Source organism: Budorcas taxicolor, chromosome 7 (assembly GCF_023091745.1).
Source record: "Budorcas taxicolor isolate Tak-1 chromosome 7, Takin1.1, whole genome shotgun sequence".
NCBI lineage: Eukaryota > Metazoa > Chordata > Mammalia > Artiodactyla > Bovidae > Budorcas > Budorcas taxicolor.
In genome coordinates this window covers 61,651,516-61,671,616 of record NC_068916.1, presented here as the reverse complement: position 1 = coordinate 61,671,616, position 20,101 = coordinate 61,651,516, and the positions used below count along the sequence as shown (strand labels likewise).

The 20,101-nt window shown below is 42.1% G+C and overlaps 1 protein-coding gene across 4 annotated transcripts; it reads left to right on the top strand.

Moving 5' to 3' along the window:
* The first annotated feature begins 5,135 nt into the window (after positions 1 to 5,135).
* RBM22 (RNA binding motif protein 22) lies at positions 5,136 to 16,891 on the top strand. Of its 4 annotated transcripts, none has more exons than XR_008199693.1 (12): positions 5,136 to 5,244; positions 5,674 to 5,727; positions 7,132 to 7,161; positions 7,754 to 7,886; positions 8,952 to 9,052; positions 9,158 to 9,330; positions 10,513 to 10,713; positions 11,639 to 11,803; positions 12,659 to 12,747; positions 12,947 to 13,054; positions 14,568 to 14,750; positions 16,603 to 16,891. XR_008199693.1 is itself a non-coding variant. In XM_052643156.1 (11 exons), exons 1-11 carry the CDS (start codon positions 5,191 to 5,193, stop codon positions 14,696 to 14,698), a joined length of 1,263 nt encoding a protein of 420 aa, XP_052499116.1. In that variant the 5' UTR covers positions 5,136 to 5,190; the 3' UTR covers positions 14,699 to 16,118. The 4 variants fall into 4 exon arrangements, 1 of the variants encoding a protein (XP_052499116.1); XR_008199692.1 differs by having other exon boundaries at positions 12,947 to 13,078; XR_008199694.1 differs by lacking the exon at positions 7,132 to 7,161 and having other exon boundaries at positions 12,947 to 13,078.
* Positions 16,892 to 20,101: the final 3,210 nt, after the last annotated feature.

Genomic DNA, 20,101 nt, shown 5'->3' with positions numbered 1-20,101 from the left:
TAAGTTAACTTCTTCCAGAGAAAGGTGGTGGGGGACAGCCCCTGTTAATGTCAGAAGAGTGGAAAGCACAGTACAATAAGGCAGGTAGACTCTGGTTTTGGGGGGTAGATGTTCAGAAAAATCCAGGGGGAACCCCTGAAGCCAGATCACGTCTTTGCGTATGTCAGGCTTCCTTCCTCATGACCTTTGCCACTGGCGGGATTCCTCACACTGGCTCCTGGCATATATCTGTTGACCTTTTATCTTTAAAATATATATATAATACATATCATATATATATATATATAAAATATGTATCATATGGTTTTTTTTGTCATAAGCCAAATATCTTAACTTGCTTTGACCTCTCTTGTGCTGGTGTCATCTCTGCCTAGGATACTTTTTCCTCTCTGTGCCTTCTCCAGAATTAATTTCCTACTCTCACCTCTGTCTTCATCCTGTTTAGATGTGGTCCTAATCTTTAGTACCTAACCTTCCCAGGGCATTTACTGCTTCCTTATACTGGGTTTTGTATGTGTATCACTGCTTTGCTGTATTGCACACCCCTACAGAGCCAAATCCAGGCCCTTTTGTAATGTTTTTTCTACTGGATTAGCCAAAAAGTTTGTTAGGGTTTTCCCATAAGTTGTTAAGGAAAAACTCTAACGAACTTTTGGACCAACCCAGTATATTCCAGTCAAAGGGTAGTCTGGAGTAAATTAAAAAACTCAAGAGCTAAGTCACTTGCTCAGTTGCAATATTGTTGATCCTTGAATAGTGCACAGTGCAGGGGTTAAGGACACTGACACTGGGGTAAAAACCTGTGTGTAAGTTTATAGTTGGCCTCTGTATCCAAGGTTCTGTATTCACGGATTTACCCAAGTTGCAGACGGTGTAGTACTGTTTAGTATGTGTTTATTGGACAGGGCCAGGGAGTGTGTATGAGTGGACCCATGCAGTCCAGACCTGTTGTTCAAGGGCCAGCCTTTACTTATCCCCGTTTTCTAGTGGTCAGGGACATCTGTAATGAAATTCATTTCACAATATAAACTGCCTACACAAGACAGTGAAGCAAAAGTAACATTAAACAACATGGACTCAAACAGTCAAAAAGTTGTTTCATTTTCATGCCTTGCTCCCCTTCCACCCATCTTTCTGTTATATCAAAGGTAAAGTATCAGTTCTTTTATGTAACACTTATATATATATATATATAAACACACACATGTATTTATTCATGGCTGTGCTGAGTCTTGATTGGTGCTCCAGGGCTTTCTCTAGTTTTGGAGAGTGGGGGCTACTCTTTGTTGAGGTCCCTAGAGCGCACAGATTTCAGGAGTTGTGGCACACAGCTCCACAGCATGTGGAATCTTCCCGTTCAAGGGATGGAACCCATGTTCTCTACATTGGCTTGCAGATTCTTATCCACTGCGCCCCCTGGGAAGTCCTATGTAACACTTTCTTTAAAAAAAAAAAAAAAAAAAAAGGGCTTCTGGCTCAGCCTTTGCCAGACAACAGTAGCTTACTGAAAAGTACTGTTTCATTTTCACTGTATTTGTTCTTAAGGCTATGTCTACACATGTGATAGGATTTAACATTACCGAAGTGATTTTAAAAGTGTTCCTCTTAGAATATATTAAGTAAAAGGAGACTCAGAAGTTCCACTTACGCCTGTGATGTAGATATCTGGAAAAAGTATCACCCTGACTCAAACAGAAAACTGGATAGATGACAAAATCATGCATTTTATTGGGTCTGTCAGATGGCCGATGTGGCACGGCAGTCAACTAGCCTGAATTTCAAGGATGGACAAACCCCTCCAAGGAGAGACAGGACGTAGACTTGCTCACCTGTAGCAGAGCAGGGAGAAGTGTTAACCACCATATATGCAGATAAGAGAAAATCGACTAAAATATTAAAGAATTGCTAAAGGCCAAACTGAAGCTAACATGACAGTATAAAACCCCTGGGAGCCTGAGATATAGAGGGACCATGCATGCATGGACCAGCTCTTTCCAAAAACCACCCCATGTTCGTGAGAAAGACTTGGGAGGAGTAGGGGTGCTGGACCTCTGTAGAGCCCCCCTGGGTTTGGAGGCATGCAAAGGAAGGAGGCATAGGAAAGTCATGAAACCTTGCTTTTCCCTGCCTAGGTCCTTCCCTCAGTAAGAGCAAAAAGGCCTAAGCCACTGGGGAGAGGGGGGAGCAGAAAACCCTGTCTACATAGGGCACAGGTAAAGACTCATTGCTGCTGGGCCAAGGTAAGAAAAAACCTCTGCTCTTGACAGGGACAGGATTCAATCCTGAGCCCCAGGATTTTATATCAGTACCATTAAAGGCCTCCTGCAAATGCAAGATGGGCAGGAAACTCCCCCTCAAGACCAACCACAGATAGAAGTCGGGGTTTGGCTGCCACAGAAAGGAGGGACAAGAATGCTGAAAAGAGACTCATTCCCAAGGTCTGGGCACAAAGGACTTACTAAAGACTGAGGCTGAATTAGAACAAAGAACCCTGACTTCTCTCTACCAACCCAGCAAGCAGTTGCTGGGGGCATGGACAAAGGGCACAGAGACCTGTCGTTATGGTGCAGGTATGCACAACAGCTGAAAGCTAAGGATGAAGTATGAACACTTGAGAAAAATTCTACAGTCCCAACCAAAAGACAAAATAACATTAGTGATATGAAATCTGTGGTACACTAAAGGCAAGCATAGCAACAACAAAGTGCAAACCTAGCCCAGTTCCTATCTAGATTGACCAAACCTGGCAATGGCCTGGCAGAAAAAGAGACTTGCTTATTTCCAGACATTAATACTATTGAATTCAGTCTCTACTGATATATAAGTAACAACTGGCATTCAATAAAAATTTTGAGATACACAAAGAAGCAAGAAAAAAAACCAACCCATTTGTGATAGACAAAACAATAAGACTATATTCACATATGACCTAGATATTGGAACTATTGGTCAGGGACTTAACTGATTAACATGTTGATGATCTAGTTGAAAATTGGGATAATAGAGCAGATTTCAGCAAACAGAAACTATAAGAAAGGGACAAACAAATGAAAACCACAAGATCAGAGGTGAGGAATATCTTCTCTGGGCTCATCAGAACACCTTATAATACCTGAGGAAATAATCAAGAAACTTGGAAACAGGTCAACAGAAATTATCCAAACTGAAACTCCCAAAAAGAAAACAGTACTCAAGGTCTATGAATAATAATATATAGTAGTTGCTCAGTTGTGCCTGACTGTTTGTGAGCCCATGGACTGTAGCCCACCAGGCTCCTCTATTCATGAAATTATCTGGCAAGAATACTGGAGGGGGTTATCATTCCCTTCTCCAGGGGATCTCTCCAATCCAGGGATTGAACCTGGGTCCTCTGCATTACAGGCAGATTCTTTACTGTCTGAGCTACCAGGGAAGCCCTCAAGGTCTATGGGATGATATAATATATAGTCTAATATGTCATTGGAGTCCCAGACGGAGAAAAAACTGAGCAGAATATTTAAAGAAATAACTGTTAATTTTAAAAATACAAAGAAGGACAACAAATCACAAATGTGTGAAGCTCAGATAAACCCAAGCACTTTCCTATACAGGAAAAAATAGACCATATGATCAAGCAATCCCAATCCACATGCAAAATGAAAACCTATGTCTGTACAACAACCTGTATGTGAATGTTTATAATGCCTTTATTTGTATTCACTGAAATCTGGATAACTCAAATGTTCATTAATTGGCAAATGTGTGTGTGTGTTAACCCCAAATACATCCATACAGTGAAATTCTTGGCAATAAAAAGGTACAAATTACTGGTATATGTAACAATATGGATGAATTTCAAATACAGTATGCCAAGTTCACTTCAGTTAGTCATGGACAACTCTTTGCGACCCATGAACCACAGCATGCCAGGCCTCCCTGTCCGTCACCAACTCCCGGAGTTCACCCAAACCCATGTCCATTGAGTCGGTGATGCCATCCAACCATCTCATCCTCTGTCATTCCCTTCTCCTGCCCTCAATCTTTCCCAGCATCAGGGTTTTTTCAAATGAGTCAGCTCTTCGCATCAGGTCGCCAAAGGATAGGAGTTTCAGCTTCAACATCAGTCCTTCCAGTGAACACCCAGGACTGATCTCCTTTAGGATGGACTGGTTGGATCTCCTTGCAGTCCAGGGAACTCTCAAGAGTCTTCTCCAACACCACAGTTCAAAAGCATCAATTCTTCTGCGCTCAGCTTGCTTTATTGTCCAACTCTACATCCATACATGACTACTGGAAAAACCATAGCCTTGACTAGACAGACCTTTGTTGACAAAGTAATGTCTCTGCTTTTTAATATGCTGTCTAGGTTGGTCATAAATTTCCTTCCAAGGAGTAAGCGTCTTTTAATTTCATGGCTGCAATCACCATCTGCAAGAGAAGTCAAACCCAAAATAATAGTTGTTCCAAAAATGATTTAACAATACACATGTTGATCCATAAGGCTTTTCATTTAAGAAGTTGGAAAAAAGTACTATTGTCTTTGGATTTGTGGCTTCACCATTTTTTAGCTACACGACCAGAAGCAAGTTAATCTCTCTAAACCTCGGTTTCCTTCTATAAACGAGGTACAGTCACACTTGCCTAGAGGGCAGTGGTTGCCAGAAAAGTACAGGACATCCTCCTAAATTTCACTTTCAGAAAAACGAGTCATTACTTAGTGTAAGCATGTTTGGAACAAATTTATACTAAAATAACTCGTTGTTTATCTGAAATTCAAATTTTACTAGACGTTCTGTGTTTTTGCTACATCTGGCAACCCTATAGCGGGCTTACTGTGGGAATTAAATGAGATAGTCACCGCAAGACGTTCCCCTCACTTTTTGGCATAATAAGCGCTCATTGGGGTCGACGCTGTTTTAATTCCAGGCCCTCGTTCATTTTAGTCCCTTTATTCTTTCACTCAATTTTTAAATAAACCAGTTGAACTTGTGACTCTTCATTCCTGGCTGTCACCACTGGAAGGAAGTAACTAGAGGCCAATTGTAAAGAAATTCCAAGCGAGCGATGCCATTACACAAGGTGCCGCCCTCAAGGGCGCGCAAGACGCGTAAATAAGACGTCGACGTGCCGAGAGGCAGCCGCGGGGCCTGACGGGATTGTGGCGGTCCTCTCCCAACTCGGAAGCTGCGGCTGCCTCCAGACGCTCTCAAGATGGCGACCTCTCTAGGTTCCAACACCTACAACAGGCAGAATTGGGAGGATGCGGTGAGTGAGCCTGCCGGAGGAGAACAGAAAGAGGCAGCGAAGTCAGGCCTCCAGCGGGCGGGCAGGGACGTGGCTGCGGTGCGGCCGAGGGAATTCCAAGAAGAAGCCAGCACCGCGGCCTAACTCAGCTACGGCTGAAGGCTGGAGGGCGGCCCTCCTGAGGGCTTGGATGGAGGGGGTTTAGCCAGGGTCTGGGACCAGCTCCCTTTCTTTGCCTACTGCCTCCACTCTTTTCGAGCGGGTCTTTACTCCCGCCGCCTCCCGGAAGTGCATACAGCGCCCACTCCCGCGACCCGGCCCGTGCTGGACCACGGGTTCCCCCTGTTCCCCAGCCTCGCTCCTCGCCCCCTCCCCCGCGCCGCACGACAGTGGCTGAGACGACAAGGCCTTTGGAGCTTGGCGTTCAACCAGCTTTCCCATTTTCACCAGGACTTCCCTATTCTGTGCCAGACGTGTCTTGGAGAAAACCCATATATCCGAATGGTGAGTGGTTGAGTGTAAAACGGGACCTACTGTATGTATTCTGTCAATGTTTTGGTACTCGCACACTGTCGGTCATGTATTTCTCTTAGCCACGGAGAAGTAATGATGCTTCTTTACTAACCCGAAGTGTAGGAAGAATTTGCAAAGGACTGTCATGTTCTCTCACTTTGGAACTCGGCGACAGTCTGTGATCTAGGAGTCATTATAATAGTTAATCGGAGAAGGCAATGGCACCCCGCTCCAGTACTCTTGCCTGGAGAATCCCATGGATGGAGGAGCCTGGTGGGCTGCAGTCCATGGGGTCGCTAAGAGTCAGATACGACTGAGCGACTTCACTTTCACTTTTCACGTTCATGCATTGGAGAAGGAAATGGCAACCCACTCCAGTATTCTTGCCTGGAGACCTCCAGGGACAGGGGAGCCTGGTGGGCTGCCGTCTGTGGGGTCACACAGAGTCCGACATGACTGATGCGACTTGGCGGCAGCAGCAGCAGCAGGTCTGTTAACCAGAGGCAAAGAAAGTTTATTTCTTTTCAATACAGCAAGTAAGGTGTGGAGCTGGCATCTAAGTTCAGATATTCTGACTCTAGGGACCTCAACAAATTAGAAGGAGAACCAGGACTGAACTCAAGTACCTTTTGGCCTCCACACCTTATAATGTGTTTAGTGTAAGGTACTTTCTCTCCTTATAAATAAGAGTAAAATTATCAGCAGTTTATATTTAATAATTGGGGCTGTGTTGTGATCAATCTCAGAGATATTGATTTACTATATACAGAGGACCATCACAGGATGAGTCTATAGTAGTTACCTCTGACTAAACTTTGGAAAATGGACCGGCCCTGGCTGCATCCTCTGTGCTTTAGGGACTGTGGAAACCATTAGGAAATTGTTCTTGGGAGAAAACTTAGGAGCCAGAGGTGAATCTTAAGAATTGTGGTTGTGGAAAGGTACATACTTCATGTTAGATCCATAAAATTCTTAAGAGGTCATAGTTTGTATGTGATTAGATTATATCCCAGCCCCTTCCTTGCCCTCCTCCCCAAAAAGGGTAGGGTCCCATTTCCCTATCCTACCCCTTAATATGCCAGGGATTTCCAGATACTTTTCTTAGATCCTATGTGGAAAAGACTCTGATGCTGGGAGGGATTGGGGGCAGGAGGAAAAGAGGACGACAGAGGATGAGATGGCTGGATGGCATCACCGACTCGATGGACGTGAGTTTGAGTGAACTCGGGGAATTGGTGATGGACAGGGAGGCCTGGCGTGCTGCAATTCATGGGGTCGCAAAGAGTTGGACACGACTGAGCGACTGAACTGAACTGAACTCAACTGATGTAGAGAAGGAGCAGGCATCAGCTTTTTTCCCCTGTGTCTGTAACTCCTCTATTTTTTCTATTTCAGACCAAAGAAAAGTATGGGAAAGAATGCAAAGTAAGTGTGTTAAAGAGTAATGATTTAGTTTTATTTTCCTTTTTTCTTCAACTCCCTGAGGTTTGAAGTTCTTTATAAAAGTGAGTGTGACACTGTGCATTCAAGTATCATTTATGTACTCTTTGGCTGTTAACTACTTAGGGTAGGGGTAAGAAAATGAACCATTTAATGCAAGGATTCTTAACTTGATGTCTGTGGTTGGTCTTTGAACCCCCTGGGATTGCATATACCAAATGTTCTGTGATTATGCCTATGAACATTTTTAAGCTGAGGGGGAAGGTCATAGATATAAGATTTTTAAAGAAGCATAGGACACTCCCTACTCACCTCATAAAAGATTAAGAATTACATTGTTAATGCTGGTGACCTCTAGAGTGGGAGGACTTTGATTTTTGAGTATTTAAACTACTGAAGAAGACTGTTGTGAAGGATTGAAACATCAGATCCTGTTTAGCATAGATGATTGCTAAGATCTCCTCTAAACCCTAGATTTGGGGATCCCTTCTTTGAATCCCCTGCTGTTACTAAATCTCCTGGATTAATTGTCCAGATCTGGACCGTTAACACTCTGTGGCTTTATCTTGTGTTCCAGATCTGTGCCAGGCCATTCACAGTGTTTCGCTGGTGCCCTGGGGTCCGCATGCGTTTCAAGAAGACTGAAGTGTGCCAGACCTGCAGTAAATTGAAGAATGTCTGTCAGACCTGCCTCTTAGACCTAGAATATGGTATGTTTGACTTGTCCCATAGTTCTGAAAGTGTGCCAGTGCTCTAAACAGCAGAGCAGTCTTCCTGTCTCCCTCTTCTCACCCTGTCTCTGGTTCTGACCCACTTTGAAATGTCTGTGGTGCTCTGCTTTTCCCAAGTAGGAAAGAACCATACTAGGTTATTCTAGAGTTCTGAACAACAATAGTGATTTTAAGAAAGGTCGATAATTAATCAACCCAACTATACTAAATACTGTATTATACAGAAGGGAGGTTTAAGGCCTTCGGTATACCTTTGTAGCCAAGGTAAGTTAGAAGCATTGTTGCTGTGACAGGTAATTTCTTTGCCTTGGACTCCTGTCTAGATCCAGAACATTTTTTCCACAATCCCTACCAAAGTTCAGGCTAATTTGCTTTGGGTTTTTGTATCAACTGTGTTGTTAGGACTGATACACTGTATTGCTACTGTTTCAGAGTAACTGCTTTTGGGAGTGACTTTTTAACTGCAGGTGACTTTCTGTTTTTCAGAAAAACATCCTTTCAGCAAGTTTCTACTATACAATAAAATGAAAAAGGAAAATTTAAGTTTATTTATATTAAGTTCAGAAAATTAACTTTGCTAATCAGAATCCTCATCACATACTGTTTAATATTATTTGTATGTTTGTTAAGGGAGTGTTCTAGTTCTGCAGTACAGTGATCCTTACATGACTATGACTATTCAGAGGATCTGTGGGACAGGGCTAAAAATAATACACTTTTTACATTTGTTTTAAATCATGATATAGTAAAAGCTAGATGCATTATTAATTGCAGGTCAAATCTGACTACAGTAAGAGCTTGTCCATCTAAAATAAAATATTTAAACATTCATTTCATGGAAACTTAGGAATTTGGATAATTTCTTAGAAAGCTCTGTAGTAGTATTAGCTTGACAGTGCTACAGATTCTAAATTAAAATAAAGCTTCTATTACCAAATAAAGTGGAGAAAGGAAGAATGATGTTCTATTATTCTGTCCACATACTCAGTTTGGATATGATTTTAAATGTTATCTTGAGTTTTTTCTTCCTTTCCTTTGTTCTAGGTTTGCCCATCCAGGTTCGTGATGCAGGATTGTCTTTTAAGGATGACATGCCAAAGTCCGACGTCAACAAAGAGTACTACACACAGAATATGGAGAGAGAGGTGTGTTGCCACTTGCTTGATAATAGTTTTATATTTGATGAAAGAATCCTACGGGATTGACATAGTCTGGGTAATTTACCTTCGGAATGTGTCATTCCTCTGTAGATTTCCAACTCTGATGGAACGCGGCCAGTTGGCATGTTGGGGAAAGCCACATCCACCAGTGACATGCTGCTCAAACTGGCCCGGACCACACCCTACTACAAAAGGAATCGACCGCACATTTGCTCCTTCTGGGTGAAAGGAGAATGTAAGAGAGGAGAGGAGTGTCCATACAGGCAAGAGCTGAAGTGCTTTTTCAGTGTTTGCTTTCAGATGACTCGTTATCTGTGAAAGGAGAGATGCTAGACTAAATTATTTATGCTTCAAAATGTTAAAGTTTATACAGCTAGTGTCATGTATCTTATATCTTAGGAGCAGAGATTGAGTGAATTGTTGTTTTTACTTATAATGGAACTTTTACCTATAACCAAGCCTTGGGAGACTAAATTGCTCTGCTGTAAAATAGCAGTGTTGACCTCAGGTTCCTACCTACACTGTCAGTCTTGGCTTTCACGGTGTGACTGGCTTGGATCTCAGTGTATAGTTGAAATCAGATTAAAGCCAGACTTCTAAAATGTGAGTATGTTTGAGTCAAGACTGCCAGGCATCTGGATTAGGAGTTTTTACCTTGGAGTTGGTAAACCCCACCCCTGACAAAAAATTAGCTCTCCCTATTTCTGGGGTTGGGTCCATAGATTAATCAGACTCTGGATTGGAATGCAAGACCTCAGATACATTAAGAACTGTTGCCCTAGAGAGGGGTAACCATGTTGTGGTTACCTTTGGTTTTGAAGTGAATTGTGCGAGAAGCATTTCTTTCACATTTATTTGTTTGTTGCTTGCTCTGGGTCTTTGTTGCTGTGTGTGAACTTTACTTGGAGTGAGTGGGAGCTACTCTTTGTTACGGTGCACAGGCTTCTCGTTGTGGTGGCTTCTTGTTGCAGAGCACAGGCTCTAGGTATTTGGGCTGCAGTAGTTGCGGCACACAGGCCCATTCACTGTGGCTCAAGGGCCCTAGAGCATGTGAGCTCCAGTAGTTGTGGTGCACCAGCTTAGTTGCTACACGGCATGTGAAGTCTTGCCCGACCGGGGATTGAACCTGTGTCCCCTACATTGGCAGGCAGACTCCCATCCACTGTACCACCAGAGAAGGCCAAAAAGCATTTGTTTATAAGGAAACCTCCATCCTATGGCCATTTAAGTGACTTTTAGGAGGCTAGCATGTCCTTGTGTGATACAGTAAGTTCCTTGATATTGTTCCTTGATATTAGCTCTGTTTTAATAATTATGTTTTGGTATGGCCGTGGTATCTGGTTCAAAAAACATTTCAGGAGTCTTTATATAGCTGCTGTTGTTTGGTACCTGTAAAATTTTTTCCTTTGTTTCATCTTTATGCATTGTTCTTTCTTGAACCATAGACATGAAAAACCAACAGATCCGGATGACCCCCTTGCTGATCAGAACATTAAAGACCGATATTATGGAATCAATGACCCTGTGGCAGATAAACTCTTGAAGCGGGCTTCAACAATGCCACGTCTAGACCCACCAGAGGACAAGACTATCACCACACTGTATGTTGGTGGTCTGGGGGATACCATTACTGAGACCGATCTAAGGTTTGTGAATATAATTTTGAGTTATCTGTACTTTCACCTGCCCTGGAATAATATTTTTTGGCAAAAACTTGAGAAAACATGATAATTCTGTACCAAGTACATTTTTTTTTAGTTGCTGTATAGTATGCTGACTGGAATTTTTATAAAGTTCTTTATGATGACAGATAATAGTCTTCAACAGTGCTTATTCCATGCTTGCTTAGGGTAATAATTACATGAGATTCTATTTGACCTAATAACCGTTAGAATTTCTAAAGATGGCACACAACCAGGAATGATTAATTACATAGGAGAAAGATTTGCAGTTATTAAAAAAAAAAATAGATGGTTTAACTTGTTGATTTTTTTTAAAGAGGTTGGTACTTGGTAGTTTTGTGTTATTCTTATATTTTGCTTGGTTACATAAGACATCTGGGCAGATAGTGGTGGAAATTACTTCTTGCAAAGAGTGTGGAGAAGAAACTCTTCCAGGTGTAGAACCTGCCCTTGTTAGCCTATCTACATTAAACCTAAGTAAGCTAGACAGTTCCCCAGGGATGGCAGACTTTCTTCCACCTCCTCTTTCTCTTCTTCTTCTTTGCAACCTTAAAACATTTTTTGTTTAAACATTCTTGGCTCATCAGCCCTGGGCACAATACTTTGCTAACCTCTTATCTAGGATTTAACATCCTTAGGGAACCTACTGGAGCCCCCTTTCCTCCATAGGAAAAACCCTGAGATGTTTGATAGCCTTTACTCATTTTTTTTCTTTCCCTTCCTCAGTACACAGTGCCCACAGTAGGGGCAACCACAGTAGGCATAGGGGAGACCACCTACAGGCCACTTGCCTCATGGTGAATCAGTGAAAGAGTTAATACTCCATATTCAACCTCCTGGGAATGTCTGTGTTGTCAGCTCTCATTTTTCTCTACCTGTATCCCTTCAGGAATCACTTCTACCAGTTTGGAGAGATCCGGACCATCACTGTTGTGCAAAGACAGCAGTGTGCTTTCATCCAGTTTGCTACAAGACAGGCTGCAGAAGTGGCTGCCGAGAAGTCTTTTAATAAGTTGATTGTCAATGGCCGCAGGCTCAACGTGAAATGGGGAAGGTGAGCATGAGACTGTATTAAAATAGCATCGGGACTTCCCTGGCCGGCCAGTGGTTAAGACTCTGTGCTTTCACTGCAGGTGGTGTGGGTTCAATCCCTGGTCAGGGAACTAAGATCCCATATGCTGCATGCCACACCAAAAAAGAAAAAGCATTATTGAGATTTTCAAGAAACATTTTCATTATCTGGGGGCTAGTAAGCTTTTGGTGAACAGCCTTAAATCAGTAGGACATTTAAAAAGAATTTTTCATTGTGTCTGATGCTCGTTCCTGTGGATATCAGGAAGATATTACTTTGGAAATTTATTCAAGGTTTTCATGTAGTAATCTGATGCTTAGAAGGTTCATGTGTTTTGTGACCAGATATTATAGGCCAAGGATAATACTAGGGCATGCGAGTTTACACATGAATTAAATAGACCTGGATTCTGTCCTTAAAGGCCAGTTGTTTAGTAAAGAAGAACAGCTAATTTAAGCCTGAAAGTGTTTATTGCATAAGAGAGAGACAGGTAAAATGCTCTGAACGTTCAAAAGTGGAACAAGTTTTTGGCTTGGAACCAGGGAGACCTCTCAGAGCAGCAGCAGGCTTCATAGAGTGCTTCCTGAACACTAGGCTCAACAGTGTTGCTGCCTCCTGCGTCCCCTAAAGCTATTCTAGCAAATTTTGAAACCAAGTCTTTCTGTCTTCAAAATCTTTGCTCCTATCCACTGTGCCCTGTGGCATTTATGAGGAAAAAGTGAGTGCTAAAGAGGAGGCAGGAATGAAGGAGCTCTGTTGGACCAGGAAAGGTGAGAAACAGAGGTGCGAGAGAAGGTGGAACCAAGTGCTGATAGCGTGGCTGTCTGTGTCTCCCAGGTCCCAGGCAGCCAGAGGGAAAGAAAAGGAGAAGGACGGAACCACAGACTCCGGAATCAAGCTCGAGCCCGTTCCAGGGCTCCCGGGAGGTGAGTGCAGATTCTGCCTACCCAGTAGCTCGCCACCTTCAGATACTCATACTGCCCAGACCATCCTGGAATGTTGGAAGAGACCAGCCTCTGCTCCCAGCAGCTGTATTCTCCAGCAGGACCCCTCAGGATTTCAGGGGAGTGGAAACACTGCTGCACTGTGGTCTTCTGCTCTAACTAGCTGTCTTCTCTTCTCTAGCTCTTCCTCCTCCTCCTGCCGCAGAAGAAGAAGCCTCCGCCAACTACTTCAACCTGCCCCCGAGTGGTCCTCCGGCCGTGGTGAACATTGCCCTGCCACCCCCACCTGGTATTGCCCCGCCCCCACCCCCAGGTAACTTCTTAGGAAGTAGGGAAATGGGTTAGGCTTAACTCAGGGAACTCCTCCTGAATTCTGTCCAGACCCTGTACCGTCATGTCTAACGTATCTAAGCCTTCGGGTCTGCTCCATAGAAGTCTGCAAGTAAACCTGATTGTTGTCATTCCGAATATTTTCATTTTTTACTGGCTTGCTAAGAAGGAAGTCACCAGTTTTCTAAAGATCTAAGTATATGTATCATCAGAATGGGAGTTACTGTGATTACAATGATCTATTATCAGTTTAAGACTTCCCAGGTAGCACTAGTGGTAAAGAACCCGCCTGCCAATGCAAGAGACATGAAAAGGATCCCTGGGTCAGGAAAATCCCCTAGAGGAGGAAATGGCAACCCACTCCAGTATTGTTGCCTGGGAAATCCCATGGACAGAAGAGGCTGGCAGGGTACAGTCCATAGCATAACAAAGAGTTGGACAAACTTAAGTTTAAACTTGAAGTTAAGTTGTAAAGCAACTTAACATCATCAGTTTGTTCTATATCCTAACTGATGCCCTAGAACATCATTGCTTAAAGGGTAGGCTGTGTGTCATCTGCTTGCAGCAAGATAAGGATTTTGCACCAGAATGTAAATTCATTAAGGAAGTCTTTTTTTTTTTCCTTAATCTTTGTATTTATTTATTTGGCTGCACCAGGTCTTAGTTGCCACATGCAGAATCTTAGGTTTTTGTTGCAGTATGAGGGATCTTTACTTGTGGCTTGCAGGATCTTTAGCTGTGGCATGGAACTCTTAGTTGTGGCATGCGGGATCTAGTTCCCTGACCAAAGATGGAACCTGGGCCCCCTGCATTGGGAGTGTGGAGTCTTAGCCACTAAACCACCAGGGAAGCTCCTAAGGAAGTCATGTTAACAAAAAAATTGCTAGATGAACTAAACAGTGTGCTTAATTGTATAATGAAGTTACAGTTTGACTCCAGCTCTGTATCTTGTTCGTGACAAGTAGTAAACAGTTCAGGGATCCGCACTGTGTACAGCACTGTCAGTGCCAGCGTGAACTGTGTAAGTAAATCACAAGTAACTGGTTCGCCTGGGCAGAGTTCCCATACTCGCTGGAGTAAGTCCTGGTTTCTGAACAACCTTCATTCTAGTATACAGCATTGAGATTAACGATGACAGGGTCTTGCCTGATGTCTCCCTCACCTCCCAAATTCTGATCAAATCCTATCTGGTAGGATTGGCATGTTTGAGAGAGAGCGAAGACTCAGGTGACATACTAGCAATACCTTGAGACCTATGGAGTTGTTTTTAGCCGTCCTGAGGGGAAAGGTTTCTAAAACCAAAGAAGTCATGCAGGTAGACATTCCTGAGTGAGTCTTGTGAGCCAGCATTTTCTGAAGCACCATGTCAGTTTGATTTATGTGTAGCTGGTTTGGACCTTAGAAAGATTCATAGTCTGAAAGGTTGTCAAGAGAATAGCACACCTAACAGATTTGTTCTCTCTCATCTGTAGGTTTTGGGCCACACATGTTCCACCCCATGGGACCACCCCCTCCTTTCATGAGGGCTCCAGGACCAATCCACTATCCTTCTCAGGACCCTCAGAGGATGGGAGCACATGCTGGGAAACACAGCAGCCCCTAGCACTCATCACCACTCTGGGGCTCTACAGAAGAGAGGGCGCTTAAAAATCCTAGTAAATGAATCCCGGAATAAATATATTTTTCCTTCCTTTGTAGTTCCCATGGTAGTGGAATGTATTCAGATGTGGGCAGTTGGAGAACAACAGCCATGATTTCCTCTATGTGTTCTCAAAGGATTGATGGACCTGAAATAGGCTGCCATTAACACATCTGGTTACTGCTATAACATTACTAATAAAACTTAATGCCTCTTCCCCTCATCTGTGTGGGGAACAAGCAACTGGGTGAATTGGAATGTCCAGCAGAGTTACCATCCCAACCATATGTTCATTTTGTATCTTCTTTTGGCGGGTGGGGGGTGGGAAGTGACCTGCAGTAAGAAAAACAAGCAAACAATTTTTGACCATTTTTATGTCCATTGGATATTTTCCTTTTTATCATCTAAAAAAGATTACTAGTACTAATCATTGTAGTGGCAAGAGTGTGATTTAATGCTTCTAAAGTCACACTCTTGAAAGACAAGTAGAAACAGCACCCAGCACAACCCAGATTTTATCTCTCCTGATTTATTACTAAAGGAATCTGGCTGATAGTTTTATTTCTTCATGCTACCAAAAAGACAAAAATTACTTTTCATTCCTGTCAGTCAGATGGAGACACAGATTTCATGGAGCTGTGTATCATTGAAGAAACCTGGTATTTGAGATGAAATTATTTTAAAGAACTTCTGTAAAACACTTCAACAAACTGTGAAAGGAAAAGAATTAAGAGTGTGTTTAAATGGAAGACTTGTGGCCTACGGCTGGAATGTCGATCTTCAGCATTCACCTTTGTGTGACTTCAGCGTCTCATTTTAATTCCCTGCTCTGGGCCGGGGATTCTGTTTGGTCTTAGAATATTTGGAAATAATTGAATTGTAGATGGCAAAAAAAGAAAAATTGATGTTGTGTTGTATTTTTGTTTTAAAAAATTAAAACAGGTCAATTTTCCAAATGTTGTCATAGGTTTATTTCTGTTTTCTTTATCCTTGGTAGCTGAAGTTGAGGTCAGTGGGAGTTAGAAACAAGTTATATATAAAGATATGTTTTTGCTTTAGATATGTTTTTGTTTTGATTCTGATCTTTATCTAGTCTAAAAGACCCAGGCCCTTTTAGTACTTATGTCAAAGATTACTTGTGGGGTTGAAATAAGATAAAACACAGAGGGCACTCAACACAGCCTGCCATGTGGTTGTGGATACATGCTAGCTTTAAAATGTCATCTTAGTATTATGTAAGTCGTTTTAAAAGGAATCAGGAAAAATTGATCTACAAGCCCATTTTTCTGGAAGCCAGTTCCCATGTCACTTTTATCTCAAAAGTATCTCCTTATAGAATGAATATACCTCTTTTTACCCCGTTTTAGCTCAAGAGTTTTTGTTGTTTTCCTCTAGAGAACTTTATCTTGCCTTTTTTTTAAAGATTTAAAATTAATCTAGAAGCACTTAGACAATTTAATTCTAGTAGTATCAGATGTGAAGCAATGTAGGGATACTTCCAAATATTCTGACACCCTTCTGTTAGGGTTTTTTGTGATGGTGGAGGGAAGGTTACTGTTGAGCATGTAAGAGATTTTTAGCCAATCTGGTAATGTGAAGCAGTGTTTCTTATCTCCGAATTCAACTATATCTGTATATGTATATATACATATGTAATCTTGACTATCCAATTGTGTATTCCTGCCTTTTTGAGAACATTCTAAATGTTTGTTTACTAGATGGCTGTGGATAAGTGTTTTTTAAAAAGTATAAGCAAACAAAGTATAAAGGAAGTACTTGATTAGCCTTAAGTAAATTAGAATTATGAGCAATTAGATTTTGGCAAAAACTCAGAGGTGCTTACCAAACTCCGTTTCTTTTTCCTCTAGGGAACGTAGCCAGGGGTTCACTTGGCAAAAAAGTAAACTGCCATTCCTAGACCTCGGCTGTAGAAACGTCTCACCCACTCAGAGCTATGAACTCTTTCCCATTTGCTGGCTGAATGCACAGGAGGAGGATCTCTGGAAGACGGCAGTCACACAATGGGAGGAGGCTGGGTTCCTCTATCACTGCTAAAAGGAGAGCATTGTAAGAGGAATTTTTGTTACAGTAAGCCATTGAGTCCTGAGGATCTATCTGTAACAGCAGCTAGTGTTCTTCTCATAAAAGATATCAGGTCTGATCACAAAAAAATAAACTCATTTTTTATTTACACTGAGTAATGGAGATTTTTACTTTTTTCAAAATTGAAGCATAGTTGATTTACAGTGTGTTAATTTCTAATGTACAGCAAAGTGACTCAGTTACATACATGTATACTACTCCACTCCAGTACTCTTGCCTGGAAAATCCCATGGACGCAGGAGCCTGGTAGGCTGCAGTCCATGGGGTCGCTAAAGGGTCAGACATGACTGAGTGACTTCACTTTCACTTTTCACTTTCATGCATTGGAGAAGGAAATGGCACCCCACTCCAGTGTTCTTGCCTGGAGAATCCCAGGGACGGGGGAGCCTGGTGGGCTGCCATCTCTGGGGTCGCACAGAGTTGGACACGACTGAAGTGACTAAGCAGCAGCAGCAGCATACATACTTTTTAATGTTCTTTTCCATTATGGTTTATCCCAGGATGTTGACTATATTTCCCTGTCCTATACAGTAGGACCTTGTTGTTATCCAGTCTGTATGTGATAGTTTATGTCTACCAACTCCAGACTCCCAGTCTATCCCTCTCCCTCCATTTGGTAACCACAAGTCTGTTCTTTATGTCTGTGAGTCTGTTTCATAGATAGGTTGATTTGTGCCATATTTTAGATTCCACATGTAAGTGATACGTGATATTTGTCTTTCTGACTTCCTTCACTTGGTATAATAACCTCTAGTGGCATTCATGTTGCTACAAACGGCATTGTTCATTCTGTCTTGTGGGTGAATAGTAGTCCATATATGTACCACATCTTATCCATTTATCTGTTGCTATCATTTAGGTTGTTTCCATGTCTTGGCTGCTATTAACATTGGGGTGCATGTGTATTTTTGAATTATAGTTTTGTTCAGATATGTGCTCAGGAGTTGCTGGATCAAATGGTAATTCTGGTTTTCTGAGGAACCTCCATACTGTTTCCAATAGTGGCTGCACCAACTTACGTGCCCACTGACAGTATGAGAAAGTTCTCTTTTCTCCACACCCTCCCCAGCATTTGTTATTTGCAGACTTTTTAGTGATGGCCGTTGTGCCGGATGTGAGGTGGTACCCCATGGCAGTTTTGATGTGCACTTCTCTAATAATTAGTGATATTGAGCATCTTTTTATGTGCCTATCGGCCATCTGTATGTCCTCTTTGGAGAAAGGTCTATTTAGGTGTTCTACCCATTTTTCAGTTGGATTTGTTTGTTGTCGAGTTGTATGGACTCAACATTGTTTTGGAAATTGAGCCCTTATCAGCCCCATCATTTGCAAATATTTTCCCCTATTCTGTAGGTTGTCTTTTCATTTTGTTTGTTTTTATAGTTTCCTTTGCTATGCGAAAGCTTGTAAGTTATTAAGCCATTTTGAGCTTATTTTTGTGCATTGTGTGAGAAGGTATTCTAACTTCATTGATTTACATTCAGCTGTCCAATTTTCCCAGCACCACTTGTTGAAGAGACCTTTTTCCCATTTTATATCTTGCCTCCTTTGTTGAAGGTTAATTGTTCGTAGGTGTATGGGTTTATTTCTGGGTTCTCTATTCTGTTGTGTTGATCTGTGTGTCTCTTTTTCTACCAATACCACAGTTTTGATTACTGTAGCTTTGTAGTATTGTCTGAATTCTGGGAGGGTTTTACCTCCTGCTTTGTTCTTTTTCCTCAGGATTGCCTAGACAATTCTGAGTCTTTTGTGTTTCCATATAAGTTTTAGGATTATTTGTTCTAGTTCTGTGATAAATGTCATGGGTAAGTTGATACAGATCACATTACTGTAGATCATTATGGGTAGTGTGGCCATTTCAACAATATTCTAATCCAAGACCGTGGGATGTCTTTCCATTTGTTTGAATCTTCTTTAATGGGTTTTATTAACATTTTATTTGTTGTTGTTGCTCAGTCACTAAGTCGTATCCCACTTTTGTGACCCCACAGACTGCAGCAAGCAAGGCTCCCCGGTTCTTCACTATCTCACAGAATTTGCCCAAATTCATGTCCATTGAGTCAGTGATCCTATCTAACCATCTCATCCTCTGCAGCCCCCTTTTCCTTTTGCCTTCAGTCTTTCCCAGCTTCAGGGTCTTTTCCACTGAGTTGGCTCTTTGCATCAGGTGGTCAAAGTATTGGAGCTTTGGCATCAGTCCTTCCAATGAATATTCAGGGTTGATTTCCTTAGGATTGACTGGTTTGATCTCCTTGCAGACCACAGGACTCTCAAGAGTCTTCTTCCAATTCAAAAGCAAGTCCTCAGCATATAACTCTTTTGCCTCCTTGGTCAGATTTATTCCCAAGTATTTTATTTGGTGTGATTTTTAAAGGTATTCTTTTTATATTCCCTTTCTGATATTTCATTGTAAGTGTAAAGAAATGCAACTGATTTCTATATGTTAATCTTGTATCCTGCCACCTTGCTACAGCCATGTCACCTGAATGCCTCAGATCTCGTCTTATCTTGGAAGCTAAGGAGGGTAAGACCTGGTTAGTACTTGGGTGAGAGTAATGGTGATTTAAACAGATTCTGGAGCCAGATTACCTGAGTTCAAATCCTCACTTCAGCACTCCCAGCTCGCATACTACTTGACCTCTGTCTAGTTGTCATAATGCCTTACCTCCTAACCATTCTCACTGCCTGTAGTATTTTGAGCTCCTCCCCTCTTGGAGAAGGCTCAGAAGGTATAGCCTCATGACAGCTGGACAAAGGCAGTAATGGCCCATGGGGCAAAGAGTGAATGTTGGAAAGCCAAATCAAAGGTACATGGGGACCTGAAGTAAATGGAGGTGAAATCAGAGGAGTCTAGGGTTACCCTTCTTCCCTCACCACTAACCCGTCAAGTGTCTGGTTTAGTAAACTGGGTGGAAAGATGCCTTCTCCCGAATAGAGAATGCAGTGGCAATTTCTCAGTCTTTCCTTGTTTTTCATGATCTTGATAGATTTAAAGAGGACTAACTGGTCAGGTATTTTGTAGAATGTCTCTCAGTTTTCATTTGTTCAGACTGGGCTTATGAATTTGGGGGAAATATCACAAGGTGGGGGTGCCCTTCTCATCCGTTTACATCAGGAAGTTGAATATCACTGATGATGTTAACCTTGATCACTTGGTTAAAGTGGTGTCTTTGTAAAGTTACTATTTTTCTTTCCTATGCCTTTTGGAAGCAAGTCAGTAAGTCCGGTCTGTAATGAGTAGGAGGGGAAATAAGTTCCACCTCC

What these genes read in the sequence shown, in the direction of transcription:
- RBM22 (XM_052643156.1), top strand. Translation starts at nt 5,191, where the DNA reads ATGGCGACCTCTCTAGGTTCCAACACCTACAACAGGCAGAATTGGGAG. An exon ending in GGCAGAATTGGGAGGATGCG is followed by an intron (nt 5,245 to 5,673) that starts GTGAGTGAGCCT and finishes CATTTTCACCAG; the next exon opens with GACTTCCCTATTCTGTGCCA. An exon ending in AAAACCCATATATCCGAATG is followed by an intron (nt 5,728 to 7,131) that starts GTGAGTGGTTGA and finishes TTTCTATTTCAG; the next exon opens with ACCAAAGAAAAGTATGGGAA.